The sequence below is a fragment of the Ictidomys tridecemlineatus genome, chromosome 4 (assembly GCF_052094955.1).
Source record: "Ictidomys tridecemlineatus isolate mIctTri1 chromosome 4, mIctTri1.hap1, whole genome shotgun sequence".
In the NCBI taxonomy this organism is placed as follows: domain Eukaryota; kingdom Metazoa; phylum Chordata; class Mammalia; order Rodentia; family Sciuridae; genus Ictidomys; species Ictidomys tridecemlineatus.
Window position 1 is genome coordinate 205,652,348 of NC_135480.1, and position 16,092 is coordinate 205,668,439.

The 16,092-nt window shown below is 54.6% G+C and overlaps 1 protein-coding gene and 2 non-coding genes across 17 annotated transcripts in view; all 3 read left to right on the top strand.

The window, feature by feature from the left end:
* The window catches only part of Prrc2b (proline rich coiled-coil 2B), a 78,956-nt gene extending 63,243 nt beyond the window's left edge, over positions 1-15,713 (top strand). For 7 of the 15 annotated variants that reach the window (XM_078048428.1, XM_078048438.1, XM_078048440.1 and 4 more), the window contains exons 20-32: positions 127-209; positions 654-845; positions 974-1,171; positions 1,547-1,633; positions 2,554-2,658; positions 2,779-2,971; positions 3,682-3,779; positions 4,616-4,743; positions 5,194-5,434; positions 7,582-7,737; positions 8,414-8,505; positions 10,463-10,662; positions 11,656-15,713. In XM_078048428.1, coding sequence (XP_077904554.1) covers positions 127-209; positions 654-845; positions 974-1,171; positions 1,547-1,633; positions 2,554-2,658; positions 2,779-2,971; positions 3,682-3,779; positions 4,616-4,743; positions 5,194-5,434; positions 7,582-7,737; positions 8,414-8,505; positions 10,463-10,662; positions 11,656-11,672 — 1,790 coding nt within the window. In that variant the 3' untranslated portion in view covers positions 11,673-15,713. The remainder of the gene's footprint in view (positions 1-126; positions 210-653; positions 846-973; positions 1,172-1,546; positions 1,634-2,553; positions 2,659-2,778; positions 2,972-3,681; positions 3,780-4,615; positions 4,744-5,193; positions 5,435-7,581; positions 7,738-8,413; positions 8,506-10,462; positions 10,663-11,655) is intronic. The other 8 variants (XM_078048432.1, XM_078048439.1, XM_078048435.1 and 5 more) reach the window with 5 other exon arrangements.
* LOC120890148 (small nucleolar RNA SNORD62) lies at positions 3,326-3,411 on the top strand. The gene has a single exon (XR_005734396.1). It is a non-coding gene; the product is annotated as a small nucleolar RNA SNORD62 (small nucleolar RNA).
* LOC120890146 (small nucleolar RNA SNORD62) lies at positions 7,003-7,088 on the top strand. Its single transcript, XR_005734395.1, has one exon. It is a non-coding gene; the product is annotated as a small nucleolar RNA SNORD62 (small nucleolar RNA).
* Positions 15,714-16,092: the final 379 nt, after the last annotated feature.

Sequence of the window (16,092 nt, forward strand, 5' to 3'; positions counted from 1 at the left end):
GGGTGCTGAAGACAGTTCTGGGAACTGGATTTCTGTGAACTCTGATTTCAGAGCCACATACCCACGTCTTCCAGACTGTTTGTCCCCTCTCTGATGCCCTGACTTGTGTCCCCCTCCTTGTGGCAGCCCTCCCTGTGCAGGCCGCAGCCAGTGACTCCTGGAGGAAAGCCGTCTCTGCCTTCAGCAGCACTGAGCCCAGCTCCACCGAGGTGCGTGTGCCCTGTGCCTGACCCGAGCTCCGCCCTGTCCGTGAACTGCGTGGAGTCTCTAGCTTGCTCTTCGGCCTCGGTCTCTGGTCTGTGTGTGGTGCCTGCATGAACATAGAAGAAGGGGTAACCAGCCCGTGCCCCCGGGTAGGGTTCCAGAGCAAGGGCCTCCTGAGCTGGTCTTGGTGGTCGCCAGTCTGAAATGACCTTGGCAGTGTCGCCGAGGACCATGCATCATGTGGTGGTCATGAGCTTGGCAGGGCTGGCGCCTTCATATGGCTGCATGTGTTTCATGGAGCACTGGAGCAGGTCAGGGCCAAGATCAGGACTGGACTTGAGAGGGCAGGTGGCTGGGGAGGTGTGTTAGTGCCACATGCAAGCTTCCCTTCTGGACACTCCTGTTTTGGAGTTTGGGGACAGATTCTAATCCTTGTGTGCTCTGTACAGCAGGGTTTTAAGAGCAGCCAGGGAGACAGCGGTGTTGACTTGAGTGCAGAGTCTCGGGAGTCGTCTGCCACCTCCTCACAACGCAGCTCCCCGTATGGTACTCTGAAGCCAGAGGACATGAGCGGTCCTGGCTTGGCGGAATCCAAGGCCGACAGCCACAAGGAGCAGGCTCAGAAGCAATCTGAGCAAAAGGTAACCTGGAAGTCCCCTTCATGGTGGCCAGGTCCTGGGTGAAAGGAGCCGTTGTCATGTCTTCCCTGACACCCGGGCATGGGGAAGGTAAAGATTGTATATCTCAGCCTTTCTGCTCTCCCATCAAGGACTCGGAACAAGGCTCAGGACAGAGCAAGGAGCACAGACCAGGACCCATCGGCAATGAACGTTCTCTGAAAAACAGAAAGGGCTCAGAGGGGACTGAGCGGCTGCAAGGGACAGTCGTCCCACCTGTTAATGGGGTAGAGATTCACGTGGACTCCGTGCTGCCTGTGCCACCCATTGAATTTGGAGTCAGTCCAAAAGTGAGACTTGACTTTTTTTCTTGGTACTTGGAAAGTGGGGGCTTAGGGCTATTCCCTAGAAAGCAGGACGATGGAAGCGGAACAGCACTGCACTGGGGAGAATGCTGGTATGGAGTCAGGGAGGAGGCAGGGGCTCTTGACTTGCCACATAGATGGCTTTACTGACACCAACCAGGCCTCCGAGGTCAGCCAGTGGACAGGGAGAGAAGTCAGGGTGGCTCCCTTTCTCCAGTGTGGTCATCTTGTTCATGTATGGCTCTGGTGAATGCTGCTTAGTGGGTGTTTTGAGTCACCAAAACTGGATTGCATTCATGTGTGCCTCTGGAGTAGGGCAAGCCAGAACGAGTTCAGTAGCCATGTGCCATTTTTTTCCAGGACTCTGATTTCAGCTTGCCACCTGGTTCTGCCACTAGTCCTGCAGGGAATGCAGTGGTCAAACTTCAGGATGCCTTGGCTAGCAATGTAAGTCTCTGCTTCTCTTCCAGCCCCAGTGTTGAGCCACTGTGTAGGCCACAGGCACATGATCACTTGGGCGGGTGTCCACTCTCTTTACAGTGCCTCTGTATTGTGACTTGCCAGTAGGAGCAATGTCATTCCTAAGTTCCAGGTTATCTGGCTTTCTTTAGATCCCATCTTCCTGTGTGCCAGATGTGTCCAAGACTGGTGCAGACCATCTTTTAGTAGCCAGTGGGGGAATGGAGGTAAAGCAGGAGTGTCCTCCTGGAGGCCCATCCTCCCCACCTGAGGGTCCCTGAGTCTGTGTGTTTGATTCAGTAGACCTTCTGCCTCTCCAGCCTGCACTTGGGAGCAGGGAGTTGTGGCTCTGTAGACTGCTCCACACTGGCCTTGTGCTGACATCTCTGTCCATCTCTGTGCAGCGTCCCCAGGTTTCAAGGGAGATCAGTGCTGCAGAACGTTGACAGACATTGACCAAAAATGTTCTGTGGTTACATGGGTTTGAACTGCTAAGCTAACTGGATTTTAATACTTTGAGCTTTCCCAAATTGCTATGATATGGGACACTGTGCTCTACCGGAGGCTTTAGCCTATATTAATAGGGACATGCTTCTCCATTTCCTGGGGGGCTCTGTGACAGGCACAGCCTTTCCCTGTCCTGACTTAGGCATCTCCAGTCCAGGTGGCATGTATACTTGCCTACTGGTAGCCAGTCCATTTTTTCTCTTGCTGGGATACAGCTGTCTTATGTCAAGGGCTCCGTGGAACATGAGTGTGGAGGGGACTCTCTACAGATTGTTTTTGAGGAAATAACGTCTCAGGGAGATAGGCCGTGGTCTCGGGCACATGTGGCCAAACCTGAAGACTACTGGCTACCTCGCTTCCTCAGCTCCTTGTTCCATGGTCTCCTTTCTTCCTATCTCCAGGCAGGGTTGACACAGAGCATTCCCATCCTCCGGCGAGATCATCATATCCAGAGGGCCATTGGCCTCTCCCCAATGTCCTTCCCCACTGCTGATCTCACACTGAAGGTAACACCATCCCTGCACTGGGAGGAGGGAGGAGCCCTTGCACCCTGTGGCTTAGATTGCCATTGTCCCCTGATGTCCCTGGTAGTAATTTGCGCCCCTTCCCTCCCCTTGCTTTCAAAGATGGAGTCTGCACGGAAGGCTTGGGAAAACTCCCCCAGTTTGCCAGAGCAGAGCTCTCCAGGGGGTGCTAGCTCGGGCATCCAGCCTCCGTCCTCGGTGGGCGCCTCCAGCGGGGTCAACTACAGCTCCTTTGGTGGAGTATCCATGCCACCCATGCCTGTGGCCTCTGTAGCCCCTTCTGCTTCGATGCCAGGTATTATGTCCCCTGAGCCAGGCTCAGAAGCCTTCTCCATTCATGATTAAGCAAAGCGCTGGATGAATAGCCCCGAGCACATCCCAGTCCAATGCCTGCTGTGCCACCTCTGCCAGGGAGCAGCAGAGCAGCGCACCTCCCTGGGCCACAGCTTGTCCCTCTGTAGAGTGGGCTGGTGATGACGCTCCAGAGAGTAGCCATGCCCACGAAGCAAGGGCATCTCTGGAAGGTGCTTGGTACCAGCTGAGCCCTCCGTCAGTGGTAGCTGTTTTTATCTTTACTATCGCTATCCTTGTCACTGTGTTGTGGCCCCAAGGGAGAACAGTGGGGATTTTGAGGAACCAGCTGCCAATGTCTCAGTGATGTAATTCCAATAGATCCTTCTGACCCTCCACTGTGGACTCGATAGCAGGAGGATGAAGAGGACAGTGACTGAGAGACCAGGGCAGCTGTATTCAACAGCCCTCCCAAGGGTCTGCAGCAGTTGGTGGGTGATGGTTGTAAAAGGTGGGCCACAGCCCACTGCCCTGCTCAGGTCCTGCTGCTGAGCCCCCAGGTGTGTGCTGCAGCACAGAAGGGAGCAGCCTCCACCTGCTCACACCCTCACTCCCAGAGTCTGCTGGGAAGCGGGACATGTGCAGTGTCTCCCTAAAGGACACTCTGCAACAGGAGACTTGATCATTCTCTCCTCCTCTGGATTCTGTTTCCAGGCAACCACCTCCCACCTCTGTACTTGGATGGTCATGTGTTTGCAAGTCAGCCCCGGCTGGTTCCTCAAACCATACCTCAGCAGCAGAGTTACCAGCAGGTGAGGATGGCAGGACAGGTGGCTGGACAGGGAGGTGCAGCACCAGCACAGCCACTGCTGCATTCACTTCCTCGTTGTCCGTTTCCTGTATCCCCTGTGTGATGCCTAGCACCTGGCACATCATGACACCTAGAGAATTTGTTGGATGAGGAGGACCAAGTAAATGCTCCAGCCTTGCTTGACGTTCCTTCCCGCAGTCCTCCTCCCTTAGTCCTAGCTGGGAATTAGCTAAGGGCAGGACCTAGGTCCCCAGCCATGGAGATTGGAGGAGGTAGTTTTGGAACAGGCAGATATTTGGTTTTGTGCAGGACTGATATATTTTCTGTGCTGTAAGGGAGTGATTTTAGAGTCTCCCTCTGAAAGCTGGTGCTGGGCCTTCAGATAGCCCCAGCCCATGTGCCTGCATCCCCTCTCCCGCTTCCACATGGCTGTGGATGTTCCCAGTGCAGATTCAGGGTCAGGACAGAGGGTGTGGCTAGTCTTCAACTCTTCCTTGAAACATATCCCTAGTTCTCTAGTGAAGTGTGGGTTGGTCTTTCCATAACTGGATCACACTGCATGTGTCCTTCTCTCGCCCGGCCTTGTTTCTGCAGCTGTCCTCCATGAGTACTCATAGCTAGGGTTTGTTTCTGTTGCTGTTACAAACTGCCAGTGCAGAGGTAGACCGTGGCTTGCCTTCACTACCAGGTTTTTGCTTTTGGTTTTTCCCTAGGAGCAGGGGAGGCAGGCAGGGTGTTTAGGGCAGGTGCATTTAGGGCAGGGTGGAGGGGCCAGGGTGTGAGCAGGGGTGCCACTTTGGAGAGCACTGGTGGTTACTACCTGGCTCCTGTTCACAGGCTGCCGCTGCCCAGCAAATCCCCATCTCTCTGCACACGTCTCTGCAGGCTCAGGCTCAGCTTGGACTTCGAGGCGGGCTTCCCGTCTCCCAGTCTCAGGAGATCTTCAGTTCTTTGCAGCCCTTCAGGTGAGCTCACATGTAGACTACTCCTAGCCTGGGCTTCAGACTGTCCCATTCCTTTGCTCTGTGACTATAGGTGTCCTCTACTTTGGGCTTGGGAGGCAGAGGAGATGCTCTTGGTCTCTTTGCAGGCCAGCGCTGTGCTCTAGGGGGCTGTGGGCCTCGTGTTCCCTTTCCTTCTCATCCTGCCTCCTGCTTCCTCACTAAGCCTGTTACCTTGTGTTTTGGGTGTTATTAGGTGTTTCTGGCCTGGCACAGCCTTGACGTGTCTGTCTGTGTAACCCAGTGATGCTTACAGTGGCCCCTAGACCATTAGCATCAGGCCTACCTGGACCTGAATTACTGGAGGAGTAGGATCTGTGCTTCAGTGGGTGCTGGGGATGCTGGGGCTTGCTTATGTTGGTGACCCCCTGGTGTGCTCTTCCACTGATCCTGGCATCTTCTGGCTTTTTGCAGGTCTCAGGTGTACATGCACCCCAGCCTGTCACCACCCAGCACCATGATCCTCTCTGGGGGCACGGCCTTGAAAGCTCCATACTCAGCATTCCCAGGCATGCAGCCTTTAGAGATGGTGAAGTCCCAGTCCGGCTCACCCTACCAGCCCCTGAATGGAAACCAGGCCCTGGTCTACGAGGGCCAGCTCGGCCAGGCTGCTGGACTGGGCGCCTCCCAGATGTTGGACTCCCAGCTGCCACAGGTCAGTTCACTCGCTCCCTGGCATCTTCTGGCTTTTGCAGACTTTCCCAGGCACTAGGTCTCCTTCTTTTACGACATTCCCCTACCCTCCTAACTGCCTCCATGTGTGCTGACTTGTGACAGTCCTCAGCCGCTAGAACGTGGCCTCTTCTGAGCGGTCCCATTGCCATTTTATTCTGAGACCCAGCTATCCTGAGAGCACTGCTTCCTCTCCCCATCCCCGTGGGAGTCGGGAAGCAGCCTTTTTGCCCCTACCTGCTCCTTGAAGCCCCACCCTAGAATGTGCCCTGCTCAGCCTCCACGCGAAAGCTTCCTATTACCAAATCCCTTGCGGGAGTGGAGGTCTTCTCCCCCGACCTCTGGGCAGTGCCCGGCACCTGGGAGGGCCTCTCCCTTCCTGTGGCCCTGGCTTTGCAGTCTGTCCTGTCCACTGCGACATCTGCTTGTCCATACTCGCATCCAGACTTGGGCATTACCTTAGCTATGTATCTTCCCTGACCTCAAGTGCAAGGCTCCCGAGCAGCTGTCACTGCTGACCTTTCTGCCTCTGCCCCTCCAGTGATCCAGCTGCAAGTCCTTCACCTCCCTCCCTCCTCTTCACTTCCTCCCCCCTGACAGGCCCTCGGAGCTGCTCGGCACTCTGCACTCGAGCTGTCTCCCGGGGGCCACCACGCTGCTAGCAGCCATTTCAGATTCACTATTTTTTCCTTGTTGCTTTCTTCCCACTGTGGCCTTGCTTTCTGTGTCACCAAGGAAACAGGACAGTGACAGCCCATGGCCACATCTCCCTGCCTATATGCCACTTGAACATGAGAGAGGCCTCACTCTCCCACTCAGGGCCACTCTTACAAGTCCCCTGCACCTTGTGCATTCTGGAGCTCTATCACTGAGCTCCATCCCCAGTCCTTGGTCATCCCATCACGGCATTTTACCCAGTGGTCACACTGTCCCTCAAATCACATTCTGCAGTCAGGCCTCAGGGTGCCTGGTGTTCCTTCTACCTCCTCAAACCCTTTCTTGCCTTCCTTTGCTCACACCACCCAAGTCTGTAACACTGGGCATGCCCATGGGCCCTGTCTCTGGGCCACTTTCTGGTCCCATGGCTCTAAGTCCATGTGCTGGTCACTTTATCATTCATTTTTTGCCCCAGAATCACCCACGGACTGGAATTTCATATGCAGTGCCTGGCCAGCACCTCTGCTTTCATGTCTCTGCCATGTCCCACTTATCGTGGCCAGACAGGAACTTCCTCCCTGTCCTGCTGGTGGTCCACTTTCCACCATACTTGTTCCTGCCACCCCTGCTGACCCCTTGATCCTGATGGCTCTGTCTTTAGGAAGAATTCAGTTTCCACCCGTTCATTAACCCCCACCCCCATACTCCGTAGGCTCTGAGGGAGCTCTTCTTGCACTGCCAGCTTCTGCCCTCTAGGCCTTCCGGGCGGTGTTCATGCAGCAGCAGGACAGTTCTTCAAGTACACAGTCAGATCGCACGACACCAAGGCAGTGTCCTGAAGCTGTCCAATTGTCCTCACCTGCTGTGCTCCAAGCAGGAGCTTGGTGCCACAAGCCTCAGTGATGTAATTCCAATAGATCCTTCTGACCCTCCACTGTGGACTCAACGGCAGGGGGATGAAGAGAACAGTGACTGAGAGGCAAAATGTGGGCCACCCCGTCCTCCTGCCCTGGGAGTTTCCAGGCCACCCCTCTAGGTCTTGTTTTCTACCAGCATTGATGCAAGACAGGTGCCACACAGAGAAAGCTTCACTTCCTGGGCAGCCCTCACCTCCGGGGCATGCTTGGCCTTGCTCCCTAAGCAGCCTTCCCGATGTCCCCACTCATCTTCTTCCCACCCATCTCTGGCACATGTGCACACACACAGCTGGTACATGCACATAGGTCCTGCTGCCTCTGCAGTGTGCTCAGCCGCTGGCAGCCATGTCCAATGTACCTCTATACTGCCCTGTCCTGCCCCTGCCATGTTTGAGGGTGCCCTGAGGCTCCCCCACACCTTATATTGAGAGAGGACTGAAGGTACGCATAGCCCTTTGCTCAGGAACAGAGGAGACACACAAGCATCATTGATAAGCACAGTCTGCACCCGTGCTTACCCCATGTCTGTTCCTTTTTGTGACCTGTTGCCCAACAGCTGACCATGCCACTGCCTCGGTATGGCTCCGGGCAGCAACCACTGATCCTGCCACAGTCTATCCAGCTGCCACCAGGGCAGAGCCTCTCTGTCGGGGCCCCCCGAAGGATTCCTCCACCTGGGTCCCAGCCACCAGTCTTGAACACCAGCAGAGAGGTAAAGGTGTACTCCCTCCACCTGTGATCCTGGGGAAAGGGATTTGGTTAGCCCTTCCCAGTTAGCTGAGGACCACTGGGGTGGGAAGTGCTAGAGGATTGGGGTGCAGTCTCTGGGTCTCCCTAGATAAGTTTTCCTGTGCCATGAAATGTTTGAATTCTAAACATCAGGAACTCCTTCGTTTATGTGTAAGCCACTAATAAAAATAAGCTTAGCATGTTTGAGACTGGCAAGACAGGAAAGAACATTCACGAGACCAATGAATGCCCCAGTTGAATGCCTGAGGACCCTCCGGTGGAGCCACAGCAGATACAAGAACTAGAGATTCTGACTGAGTGTGTCCAGGGTCAAGGGTTAGGAGTCTCTGTTCCTCACTGCCTGTCCTGCTCTGGCTCTGCTGGGATGATACCTGAGTGATGCTCCTGGTATGGGTGGCTGGTCTCCTCAGGTTGTGCACAAGTAGCTCTCCTGACCCTCTTTTAAAAGACGTTGAAATGTCCCTCCTCCTGAGAAGAAGCCCTCTTTGGGCCTGGATTAGAGTGGAGGGGCTGCAGATTCCCTACAGGGCACTGCTGGAAATCTCATGACCCTCGCTAGCTCCGCCCAGGGTTTCACCAAGGGCCAGGCTGTCTCTGTGGTCATCAAATGACAGCTTGTTGCTTCTTGGCCTCTCTAGTCCTCTCAGATGGAGCTGAAAGGCTTCCACTTTGCCGACAGTAAACAGAATGTTCCCACAGGAGGCTCCGTATCGTCACCACAGACCTACAGGTAAAGACATGCCCTGGGGGCTGGGGACTGAGTAGCTGAGGATGCTGTAGACGTGACCCAGTGGCTCTGAAGAGGCTGTGAGCCCAGGGAGAGCAGTGCAAGAGCACTGAGGCCTGGTCCTCCAAGTCCCCAGGACGTACTTGTTAACCATGGGGAATGGGGAGACTGCATTTTAGTCATCAGAATGAGGATCTGGACTGGGTGTTTTCTGGAAGGCTAGGAAAGGAACAGCCCTTCCCAGGGCCTCTCCCAACTGCATTCTCCCTCTTCCCCTGCCACAAGACACTTGATTGTGGGGTCGCACGGCCCTCCCCTGTAGTCTACAAACTGGTGCCTGCTTTTCGCCTCCTTGGCATCTGTCTCTGCCTCCATTGATTGTCCCAGTCCCTTCAATTTGGAGGCTGCTCTGTTGGATCATGGCCAAGCACCTCTCGCCCATGTGGGGTTGGGAAGGCAGCTCTGGCCTTGGGCCACACAGACGTGTATGGCCAACTCTTGTTCCATGAGGGGTTTCCTGGAGCTCCCTTGTATTCGCAGAGTGGGACAGACACACATGACCTGCACCATTCTGCTCTAGCACCAGGAGGTCACCCCACCAACATGTGCTCTGTGGGGTGGGTCCCACCGCTTGGACCTTGTCTTGTGGTCATTCTGCCCGGTGCTCCGGTGTGTCAGGCTGGGCTTCCTCCATCTCATCGTTCCACACTTCCAACCTCATTTCCAAAGAGATTTCATGAATTTTTTCCTCACTCATCTTCGTCTCTGTTCTTCCTGCTGTCTTGGCTTCGTGTTTGTGTGTCGGTATGTCTTGTTTTCCTACCATCACCTGTCACGTAGGCCAACACAGAACAGAAACATGACCTGGAGGGGAGGAAGGAAGCCTCAAGTGGGCACACACACAGGCTATAGGCCCCTCACTGCCACATGCCTGCAAGCAGCATCTGGCTGCAGAGCAGTCCCCAAGGAGCATAGAGCAGGGCAGAAGCTGGAGTGACAGGCAACCTGTGCACACGGTTGTTGGAAGGGCAGCATCTTGCGTGGGAGGGTTGGTTCAGTGGGTGCTCTGTGTCCACAGACAGGGCAGTGGTTAGAGTACTTTTAAGTAATCTACAGGTGACAAAGTATACAGGAGGGAGCTGGGGTGTGGCTCACTGTATAATGCCCTGGGTTCAGTCACCAGCACCAAAAATAGTCTGTGGGCAGATGTGCATGTGTTATATGTACACACACTGCTGCATGTGAGGGACTTGCCCATCTGCAATTTTGGTATTTGCAGGGGTCACTGAGGGTTGGGGAGTTATAATTTTATAGAGCCATGCTCCCCAAAGTCTTCTGGAAATGGCACTGCTGAGACATGCCCTTCAGAAGAGGGACTGTGGTCAGACACCTGGCTGTCTGGACCAGAGGTGGAGTCCAGGGCACAGAGCCTCAGCAGCCCCACCTCATCCTGTTGACCTGTGCTGTGCACCTGTTAAGCCCTTTGACCACAGAACCTCATTAACATCCCTGGCACTGGTGGTCAGTGGAACACTGTACATTACTGTGCCTCTCATCCCCAACAAAATGAGGACTAGAAAAAACTCAGCACAATTCTGGTTGGATTAGGTTTATAGACCTTTTTTTTTTTTGGTCTGGGACACTGCATCATGTTGGCCCAGACCCTCCAAACTCTACAAGATGGTCAGTATCCATCTGTCTGTAGCAGCAGCTTGGGCCCCACCTCTCCTCTCCTGGGTACATCTCCTGAAGTGCCAGGGTGGACAGTGACAACCACCCCTCCCCCTTTCTGCATTCTTGGCTGTCTCCAGTCTGGTTTCCATCTGAGAGGGCTCCAGCTGCCCGAGTGCGTGCTCTGGCCAGAGGGCCCTTCCTTGCTCGTTCCTCTCCCTGGGCTAGGCTTGGACTCATTTCTGTGGTGACACGTGTGTATTCTCACCCCTGCCTTTGGTTTTTTCAGGCCTAGCTCTGCTAGCCCCAGTGGGAAGCCCTCTGGATCAGCAGTTAACATGGGCTCTGTGCAGGGACACTACGTTCAACAGGTAGAAGATGGCTTTCCAGACCCTGCAGCTGGACACTTAGGCCTGCCTCCCAGCGCCGGAGGAGAGGGGACTGTTCAACCCACGAGTGCTCCTTTTATGAGGAGAACGTGCCCTCACGGTTAGAGCTGGGCAGCCTAGCTGGCGAAGGCATTTCTCCTTCTGAGGGCATCTGGATCCTTCCTTTCCTGCAGAGAAGGGAGGATTCCTGGTTCCTCAGAGGAGGGGACACCTGATGGTGGACTGCCCTAGCACTCGGGGCTGTGATGGCGCTGGGGAGAGCCGGCCAGGTCTGAGGGTTAGCGCTAGAAGCCGGGTGTGCGCATGCTAGCTCTAGCAGTGGCGTCTCGCTGGTCTTGCTGGGTGGGCTCGCAGACAGGTCGCACTCTGTTCTAATGAGGCTCTCTCAGCGTCTTCCTACAGGCCCTCTTCTTTCCCTCCTCTGAAGTGTCGCGGGCTCCAGAGCTCGGGACCTCGGTCCTGGGTTTTAGTAAGTCAGCATCTCTGGCTGGTGGGAGTCGGAGGACAAGGCTGTCATTTTCCACCTCCTTCAGGCTCCCCTGGGGGTCACTGCTGGAATCCTGTGGAACGAGCTCTAAAGCCTTCTCCCAGAGTTCAGACCACTGGGTGGTTGCTGCAGGACACCCTCTGCTGTGCCCAGCTGCAGACTAGTGGAGCCTGAATGGGAATTTCAGGGTCCAGCTGAGTCCCGGGGGAAGGTCTGACTGAATCACAAAGATCTGGGAGAACCAAGTCCCCTAGGAGTGCTGGGGGCCCCAAGGCCTGTGGGGCATGGGGTGCAATATTTGAAAAGGTTTTCTCGGTCAGACTTGGACCAGAATGCGCCACCCTGAGATGTACCCTCACCAAGTTCTTTGTGGAGGACCCCGTGTCTTCTGCCTCTCCCAGTCTCCTCAGTGCCCATGGGGTGGGAGGAAGGCAGTCACATACTGGGATCCATCCTAGGAGAGTGACTTCTAAGTCTGGCCCTTCAGCAAGGGATGGACAACTCAGGGGGCTTTTCTTTGTGTCTCAAGAGCAAGAATAGAGGGAGCTGTCTAGTAGGTGCTTCTGCAATGTGGTCACTTTCTTTTTCACATTCATGTGTCCAAAGGCAAAACGAGTGGATGAGAAGCCCAGCCTGGGAGCCGTGAAGCTGCAGGAGGCCCCCTCAGCCGCCCCCCAAATGAAGAGAACCGGAGCAATCAAGCCTCGGGCAGTCAAAGTGGAGGAGAGTAAAGCCTGAAGGTGCCTGGCCACAGCCTCGCCTCACCCTGACGGGGACAGTGCCACCACCTAGCCTGGGCCACCACTACTCGGAACCTCACCAGACCCACCATCCGAGCACCTGGCCCAGACTGGGAGCTCTGCTCCTGCCCACTCCTCCCACTCCTCCCACTCCTGGAAGCTCATACAGCCAGCTCGCACCGTGGACGCGTGGCGCCGACCTGCTTGCTTTGACATAAAAGAGCAATGGCTCCCTCCCTTCTGCCCCTCCTCCCCACGTGACTGTGGAGTGAGTCACCTCTGTGCAGTGCAGACCTGCCCGTCCAGTCCCCAGGCAGTGGCTGGCGGCTGGGTCTTTCTAGCCAGAGGCTTTTTGTTTTAAAAAGCAGCTAAGGTTTTTACAAAGGGGAAAGGAAAACAAAACGCCAGCTATGTCTATATAGCTGAACTTTTATACGGTCCTCACTGTCCTCTCTGCCCCTCTGCTGTCCCCAGTGGTCTCCTCTTACCTCTGTCCTGTTTGATGCGTCGCTGCGATACCTTAAGAGATGCCTCTTAAGAATGTGGCCCGTGGTCAGCCTTCGGGGTCACTGAGGTACCATCGTTGGGTGCTCCACTGCCAGCTCCCGCTTTGGCGGTGAGGTGAGTGGGGCAGCAGGTAGGTCAGCATCTCCGCTGGGCCCAGCCCCAGGCCGGGAGTCGATGACATTCTAGCTTAAGAATTAATTACATGGCATTTCTGTCTTGGGCTCTTATGAAGCCAGTGGACACAATGACTGTTGGGCACCAGAGGTGAACCTTGGTCATCAATGTCGTTGTCCAGATCAGCTGGGATGGCGCAAGCCGATGCTCCGTGGGTCCTGTCTGCGCTGTGCTTCCCAGGCCCCATACCCCCTCGGGCTCTGCTTCCACTCACCATCCCGTCCCCCGCCTTCTACAACCTGTCACTTCCCTTTCTCCTTTTGCAGAGCCTGCTGCGCTCTCTGGATCCCAGTCCCTCCACCCACATACAGTGCACACAGCTCGTCATTAAAGCCACAGGCACATAAGACAGCTGCCCCTTGGGGTCTGCAAAGGCGTGTTTCCTAGATGAGGCTATAAGGATTTTTCCTCGCCCTATGCTTCAGTCGAGCAGCAGATCCCTGTTGCTAGCATGCAGGAGCCCGAGCTAAGCAGCAGGTGTCAGCGTCACTCATCCTACAGCCTGCCAGCCAGGCAGGGTCAAGGTGAAGGTGGGCTATGGGGCTGGCCATGGTTCTGAAGCAGCCAGGGCAGCCTACCCAAAAGGACAGCATCTTCTGTCTGGAGAGCTGCCCCTCACCAAAGATGTGGGCCCCTGCATGCTGGGCTTCCTGCTTTCCAATCAGCCCAGACTCCATCACTCCCAGGAAGGTAAAGGGGGTAATTTCAGTTTCTCAAATGCTATGCAGGGTCCCTAACCAGCCATCCACCTGCAGGAGCCACTGCCTGTCCCAGAGTGTGCCACATAGGAATGGCTGCCATGTGCCTGTGCAGCTGACCCTTGGTGTCCCTGTGGGTGACAGCTGCAGGAGCTGGAGGTACTGCGCTATCTCCGGCAGAGCCTGGCCCCTGCTGTTGTAATTGGGTTCAGCCTTCCCCTGCCAGCAGCGCTCGCTGCACATCATCCCTGGTGGCATCTGGGGAGAGCAGTCACTGTTCCACCTCAAGCCCTTGGCACCTCCCCTCCTTGCCTCCACCCCCAGACCTTACTGGCTGGGCTTGTCTTCATCTTTACTCTTCTGTCCCTTTTCTAACGGCTGCCTGCCTGGAGTCTGCAGCCCTGGCCTGCCCTGTCCTTCATCTGCTCCCAACCCCCCATGTCTCTGGTCACTGTTCCTGAGTCTTCTACCCCTGCCCACTGCCTCCACTGCCAAGCCGCCCCTTGATGAGTCTGGGCCAGCCAGAGCACACGCAACCACCTCTGCCTGTCCACCTTACAAATGCCAGACCCACTCACCTAATGCCAATGTGCATTATGTACCAAAAGGAACAAAAAAATTTCTCATTTCAAAATTCAACAGAACAGTCGTGGATGCTGTTAAAAATGCAAGATGTCCCTTCAGGTGAACCTGCCACAGAATGACAGTACTTCCTGTTTGAGGAAAAGTAGGTCACCCATTCTCAACCTTCTTTCACCCTGTCTCCCTCCTTCCCTGCCTCCCACCCCAAATAAAGACAAGAGACACTAGAATTTATTTATATGTATTGATGTTGTAGGTCTAGGTGAAAAGAAGTAAAATGTTCCACTGCTCTATTTATATATAATGTCTGAATTATTCTGTGCAGGAAAGGCCAGGAAATTGCATGTGAAGTTTGGTGCGTTTGCCACCTCTGTGACCTCAGCTGTGGGCTCTTCCCCCAAGTGCAGATCTTCAATTTGACTCGGGCAGAGGGCAGGCCTCGGCCTCCCGACCTCCCAGCCCCTCTGTGTTCTGATTAAATGCAGTTTTTAGTGCAGCTTTTTAAGGTGCAATATCTTTCTTTCACGTGGCTTTAGGGCCAATCTCAAGGTAATAGGACATGGCGTCTTATTTTGGTTTCAAACCCCCATTCTCAGATCACAGATACATAGAGAAGTTTCTGCCAGGCCGTCCTGGCCTTCAGTGGGAACAGGAGAAGGCCAGCACTCCTTTGCTACTGTTGAAGTGGCCAAGGGGCAGTGTAAGATCCTCTCACTGGTCAACTCTTGATGCTGGCAGTTTTGGCCAGACCATTGATGGTACAGCCTGTCGCTTGACCTCCAGGGACTTTGTAGTGTTGGTCCTCTGCTGACCACTCTGTGAAGTGAAATTCAAGGGTAGGGTGTCTGAAATGCAGTGTCCACCCACTGAGGGCTGGTTTCTTAACTGTTAGCTTCCCGTACATCGTTCACGTTGTTTTCAAACTTGGAGTTCACAGAACACTCTGGCTCTAGTTTTCTTAAGGGAGAATAAAGGAAGACTACATTCAGAAAAGGTTGAGTCCAGAGCTCTGGTCATTCCAGCTGCTTCTAAGTGATATCAGGGTGACAAGTTAAATACTGACGTTCCCTCCGGTCTTCTGGATCTGCCTTCCACAGTCAGGGAGGAAGTCTGACACACTCAGCCACCAGGAGGCAGGCATCTGCTCCGGTGCAGTGTCAGCAGCTCTGACAAAGGCCCTCCCCCGAGGACCGCTGGGCTGCCCTCTGCCAAGTGGCTGCCTTTGCCTCAAATCTTTTTTGTCTCTTCTCACTTCTTGCATGGCAAACCTGGGTTACAGGGTCTGTTGGAAATGACCTTGCTGTGTTCTGTGATGAATGGGAAATGCAGACTTCCAAAAAAAATCCCAGCCCTCTGAATGTGAGGCGGACCTGAACAAGGCCATCTGGGCAGGAGTGGCTGGGTGTTGGAGACAGACGCTGTTACACAGCTGGCTAGTGACTTAGGGCATGAGACCTGTCTTTCACCCTTTCTCCGCCCATTTGGTAGCCTCCAAGATGGCAGCAGCATTCTTAGGACCCTGTGTAAAAGCTCTGTGCAGGCGGCCTTCTTCCACAGTTTAAAGGGGATCCTGTACTTTGGACCTCATGCCTTGGGTAGTAAAAAGGATCTGGGGGTTTGCTGCTTTGCTTTTGAGAGGGTTATGTTTTGGTTTTGTTTCCTTTTGCTTTATTTTGGCCTTCCTCTCTCGTCTTTTCGTGTAGACCAGATATTTGAAAGGGCAGACGATGGCTCACGGGTCTGTGCAGCTTGTTTATACCTGATGTGGGGAAACCATTACTCGGATGGGAAATGGCATCGTGGACTTACCCGGCCGTGCTGGACGCTCACCCTCCCTCCCCTCCAGTTCAGTACCTGTTGTTTCTCCTTTCAAATATGTGATTGTACTAGCTCTTTCCGTATGAAAGAACTCTCCTTATTTAAATAAAAAAAGGAAAAAAATAAAGCTGGACATGCTTTCTCAGGTTGTGTGTCCCTTGTTTTTCACTCTGACTGGAGGCCTCTGCAGATGGAAGCTGCTTGTTTTACAGCTCACCCCGACACCAGGAGCGCTGAAATGCCTGAGCACCGCCAGCAGAGAGGACCGGAACAGCACGCTGCCCCGGGCAGCACCTGGCTGTCCCCACCACTTCCCAGGAGGGCACCCCCCTGTGCACACCTCCTCTGCCAGCCTCCCCCAACTGATGAGGGGCAAGCATGTGGCTGCCACTCCGCAGACCTTTTGCAGAAAAGTCAAGGACTAGGCTCGTTTGGGGTGGGGAAAAAGCAAGCCTGGTCCAGGGCAATGAAGGGTCAAAAGCAGATTGGGGCTCAGGCAGTGCTGCTCAATTCTGCCATCACCT